The sequence below is a fragment of the Equus caballus genome, chromosome 1 (assembly GCF_041296265.1).
Source record: "Equus caballus isolate H_3958 breed thoroughbred chromosome 1, TB-T2T, whole genome shotgun sequence".
NCBI lineage: Eukaryota > Metazoa > Chordata > Mammalia > Perissodactyla > Equidae > Equus > Equus caballus.
The window spans coordinates 172,071,729-172,077,423 of NC_091684.1; the positions used below are offsets into that span (position 1 = coordinate 172,071,729).

Genomic DNA, 5,695 nt, shown 5'->3' on the forward strand with positions numbered 1-5,695 from the left:
TGTTACAGGTATTTTTTTCTCTTGAGGAAGATTAGCCCTGAGCTAACACCTGTGCCCATCTTCCTCTGTTTTATATGTGGGACACTTGCCACAGCATGGCTTGATAAGCGGTGCATAGATCCATGCCCAGGATTCAAACCGGCGAACCCTGGGCCCCCGAAGTGGAATGTGCGAACTTAACTGCTGTGCCACCAGGCTGTCCCCTACAGGTATTGCTTTGAACAAGAAAGGTTATGAAATCTCTCTGTGGTTTTGCTTTTTTTGTATATATTACTCTTTAATACCATTTGCTGAACTGGTTTAATTTAGCTTTTTTGGCTGAGTTAATGCTATTCCCGTTTGCTATCTAAGTTGCCTACTATGTGACACATTTTGTGCTAATGCTCATTCCATCTTATTAATACCTCCCGCGAGGAAGAGCTCAATTTCCATAATGTAGGTTTACCTTCCTCCCACCAGTCTCATCCACACAATGGTCAATGATTAGTGGCTCGTTGAGGGACAGTGTGAAGGAGCAGAGCATGAATTATCCTCTTTCTCTGCTCTCCCTTCTCTTCCCCACTCCTCCAAAAGCAGGTTTGCCATCATCTGGCTCGTTTTGCCCACCTCCAGGCCCTCTTTGTCCAGTGAGTGTTCCACAATCCAAATGACTCATTCTCTCCAGTTTCTTCCTTCCACCCCTAACTCCTTTGCTCAGTGCCTTAAAATTTGACTGGTAATGGATAGTTGATAAGTTGATTTAGTATTTTAGCTCTGTCTTATATTTGCATTTGGAAAGCAAATGTATAGAGTAGAAATCATAAAAAGAGTGTCTTTAATTTTTTTTTAATTTTACCATTTTAACGATTTTTAAGTGTACAATCCAGTGGTATTAAGTTCATTTACATTGTTCAACCAGCACCACCATCCATCTTTAGAACACTTTTCATCGTGAAAAACTCCAAATTTGTACTTATTAAATGATAACTCCCCAATCGTCTGTCCCTCCAGCCCCTGGCATCTACCGTTCTACTTTCTCTTTCTATGAGTTTGACTCCAGATACCTTGTGTAAGCGGAATCATGCAATATTAGTCATTTTGTGACATTTCATTTGTCATCATGTCCCCAAAGTTTATCCACATTGTAGCATGTGTCAGAATTTCTTTCCTTTTTCAAGGAAAGAATAATATTCTATGTGTGTGTACTACATTTCGTTTATCCACTCATCTGTGGATAGGCATTTGGATCGCTTCCACCTTTTGAGGGAAACATGGATACAGAATTATCTCAAAATTTGGGGTATATGCCCAAATTATTTCAAGTTTTTTGAGTATATTCTCAGAAGCAGAATTGTTGGATCATATGGCAATTCTATTTTAAAATTTTGAGGAAGCATTTCTATGGTTAATTTGAACAGCTATGCTCTAGAATGCTTTATTGCAAGCAAGTTTCAAGGAACAGAGAGAGAGTGATCACTGGCCATGAATGAAATTCCAGTACCCTGGTGGTTGAGCCTAGAAGAGTTTGTCACTCTTGCTGCGGAGCATTGCTCAAGTCAGGTGCCTAACAATTGGTCTGCAAGGAACGCTCATGCCATTGACTGGTGCTCAGCTCCTGAACGGCAGTGTGTATATCCTTTATAACGTTTTCTTTCCTCTATTGGTGAAAGAGCCAAATCTTCAATTATTTAATTATTTTTATTAGTTCCCTTGGCATAAATAAGGAACCTGTTAACATACTGTCTTAAAATATTTCAAGGACTCGAGAAGAAGTAATTTTACTAGCCTCTGGCCTCTCTTTCAAATTTTCTCTGAAAATAATCTATAGTGTTAAAAACCAGCAAACAAGTTTTCTTTATCAAAGAGATCTGTGTTCAAAGTTATTAGCTCTGACGTGAACTTTCCAGACACTTGTGAGCTTTGCTTCATTATTTGTAAAACAGGAGAGTGATATCCTCTTTAATATTTTGTTGTTACAATTTATCAATAATGTATCCAATGTAACAGATGATCAGTGATTGAGGGTAACCTGAGTAGATACAGAAAAAGCATCTGACAAATCCAGCCTTCATTTCTGATTAAAAATCCCCACAAATTAGAAATTGAAGAGGATTTCTTCAAATTAATTATAGGCCTTTATGAAAAACCTATGTCAAATGCCCTGCTTGATGGTGAAAGACCGAATGCTTTCCCCCTAAGATCAGCTTTAAAGGAAGAATTTTGACTCTCACCACATCTATTTAATATTGTATGAGGCCTTCTAGCCAGTGCAATAAGGCAAGACAAAGAAACAAAAGACATACAGTTTGGAAAGGAGGAAGTTAACCTATCTTTATTCACAGACAGCATAATTGTCTGAGCAGAAAATCCAAGGGAATTTACAAAAAAAAGCTACTAAAATGAATACGTAAGTTTAACAAAGTCAAATGTAAACCTACCCCATGATCCAGCCATTCCACTCCCAGATATTGACCCAAGATAAATAAAACCATACGTCTATAAAAAATCTTTTACACAATTGTTCATCGCAGCTTTATTTGTAACAGCCCCGAATTGGGACTAACTGAAACGTACATCAACAGGTGAAAAGGTAAACAAATTTACTGCTCAGCAACAAAAAGAAATGAACCACTGATACCTACAAGATCATGGAAGAATCTCAGAATAACTATGCCGAGTGAAAGAAGTCAGACAAAAAAGTATATATGATTTAATTTACATAAAATTACAAAATATAGAAACTAGTTTGTGACGGAAGTGTTGCCTGGACATGGAAGAGGGAGGTGAGGAGTGGGTTGAAAGGAGGATTGCAAAGACACACGATGAAACTTTTGGGGTGATGCATATGTTCATTATCTTACATGTGGAGATGGTTTCACAAGTATACACAAATGTTAAATCTAATGAAATTGTTCACTTTAAATGGTGCTGTTTGTGAAAATTATGTGTTAATAAAGCCATTAAAAATCCAAATTTGTACAAGTACTTGTACAAGTCTTGCGTGACCAAACATGCAAACTATTTCTCCTCCAGGTTCTAATTGACCTTAAGCTATGTTTCTTTTTAAAGAGTACACAACTTTCTGCACCCATGTGCTATACCATTTACTTTCAACTCAGTGTCATCCCAACTTATTTGGTGTTCTTCCCTGTATATCAAAATAGAAGTTTGTATCAGCTTTTCCAGAATTATTTCTAGCATAGTGTTGTGCCAGGTTCTGACAACGTGGTTTGGAAAGTGCAGGAGAAGGGAAAGCATATGTGAACCCAAACAGGACCAGGGCCTGAATTTCTTACTAAGTCTGCATTTGGGAGACTATTCACATGATGACTCTGGACTCCTGAAGCCCCTTGATCTGAGTCTGTGGAGAGTAAATGCCAGGAAACAGACTGAGCTGAGCTACTATCTATGTGTTCAGGGAGAAATGTTTACGGAGCCTTAAAGAAATGTGTATCCGTCTCCAGAACTATATCCTGATGATGCTCAAAGGTTTTCTGTTTTGTTTTATTAAAAAAGAGGTCATAAAAAGGGAGCTAAAGAAGTGCTTGCTTTTGCTGCTGGTACTTCATAGAAAAAGATCCGTTTTTTAAAATTCATATAGTTGGGGGACATTTTCTCATGCTGATCCCAGAGTTTTCTCCCTGATCTCTGAAGACCATCTTCATCTAGGACTGTGATCACAAATGAAATCTTGTAAACCAGCATTGAACTGGTTGCAACAAAACCACTTATGGAACTTTTAAAAATGACAATTTAAGGGGTCTCTGTCCTGGAAAGTATCATTCATGAAGTTAGTAATGGGATCCCAGAATCTGTACTTTAAATCACTCAGATTGGTTCTGCTATCAGCTCTTGTATTAATACCAGCTGACATGTCTTTAACAATTTGAAAAGCTGGAAAACAAGAGAGTCCTAACTTTGCTCTAGGCTTTTGATGCAAATCCACATCTTCTGGGTTCGCTAACCTGTATGGGAAAATTATTTAATTCAAGTTTGGCAACAAAATGTGGCAGATGGACGGTAACAGAGAGCATCCCTGAGGCTAGATCTCCATTAAAACTATAAGATTAGCATTCATTGCCTGATCCACATAGCTTAGCCATGTTATCGTGGGGTCAACAAAATAGTGGGAGATTAAGATATTGACCTCAGATCATTCAATAGGGATTTTGTAACTTCAGTTATGACATTTCTTCTGTCTAGGATTCATATTTGCTACTTTTCAATGATTCTGAAATTCAGGCATATTTGACTATTGATAAGATAGCATGACACTTTCTCCTAAAAATCTTTTATTAAAAGATAGCATTCCTTACAATTAATATTATTTTAGGACAGAGGAAATGCTGTATTTCAAGCAGTAGTGAATCTTCAATTGAAGACTGTTTATTCATTATTTTTGTTTAATTTAACAAATATTTAGTGATCACATAATAAATGTCAGTCGCTGTTCTATGTACTGGAGTACAGCGCAGAAAACACAAAATCACTCGGTAATGCCTCGACTTCTTATTACTTCCACTGTATCTTCTGACATTCTAATAGATTATAGACTGGCCCACAAAGGACACATTAAAGTACAAAGTGTTATATTAAAATGTTCAAGAACACTGACACCTTCTCAGCTATAGAAATACCCTAGGATGCTGTTAAAGAACTTCCATGTCAGGTGGGGTCCTGAGAACAAAATAGACCTAAGCGGTTAAGGCAGCTGTTGTTCAGATTTCTAAGCGCCACCTGAAGACTGACAGGAGTCTCATAAATGAAGTTAGGGATGAGAACATATTTCTGACTTTGGGAGGTGTCTAGGAGACATGCATCCCATTTCAGTCCCTGTCCACCAGGGGGAGCAGCTTCCTAACACAAACACATTTCCTGAGTGATGCGTAGGCTTCGATTTATCATTTCACTGTGGTTTCACCATTTCTTCACGTTAAGAACCTTATTTAGACAACACTCCAGAGATGAGCTCTTCTCCAGGCTTCGTGACTGTGGTACTCTTAATGCTTGGTAAGTAAAACGTTTTTTAAAATTTGGATTCTTTCTTCTATATCAGCAAAACCTTTAACTGTAATTTTATCTCAGAGCTTTATGCCCAAGGTGACACAGATCTCTTTCATTTTCCTCAGGACAAGCCCATGGTGACTCAGTGACTCAGATGGAAGGCCAAGTGATCCTCTCAGAAGGGGCTTCTCTAAATATGACCTGCACTTATTCAGCCACTGGGTACCCCACTCTTTTCTGGTACATTCGCTATCCTGGAGAAGGTCCGCAGCTCCTCCTGAGCGCCAAGAAGGACAACGAGATGGGACGCAACAAAGGTTTTGAAGCCACATACAATAAAGAAGCTGCCTCCTTCCACTTGGTGAAAGCCTCAGTCCTAGAGTCAGACTCAGCTAGGTACTACTGTGCTCTGAGTGACACAGTGACAGGAACTGCAGGGGGAGCTGAGCGCAAACTCTGAGCAGCAACAAAGGGGCCTGGTTGCTGAGTGTCTCTGACCATTTGATCCACTCCGTTTTCATCAGAGTCTGTGGTTGTTTGTCCCGCAGTCCCTGCTTGATACAAAATCATACAAATGGCTGGAGCATAAGAACAAGCAGTGAACATTCCCCATACCCAACTCTTCATTAGTGAAATTGAAAAGAATCTGACTCCAATAGTTCCTTATTCAGGGCCAAAGTGATTTCAAGGTCAAACCACTTAAACAATGATG

At 38.8% G+C, this 5,695-nt stretch overlaps 1 gene segment (V, D, J or C); it reads left to right on the forward strand.

The window, feature by feature from the left end:
• Positions 1-4,829: 4,829 nt before the first annotated feature.
• LOC100147650 (T cell receptor alpha variable 9-2-like) lies at positions 4,830-5,489 on the forward strand. The segment is given in 2 exon segments: positions 4,830-4,989; positions 5,109-5,489. Coding segments are annotated over 2 exon segments (381 nt in total).
• Positions 5,490-5,695: the final 206 nt, after the last annotated feature.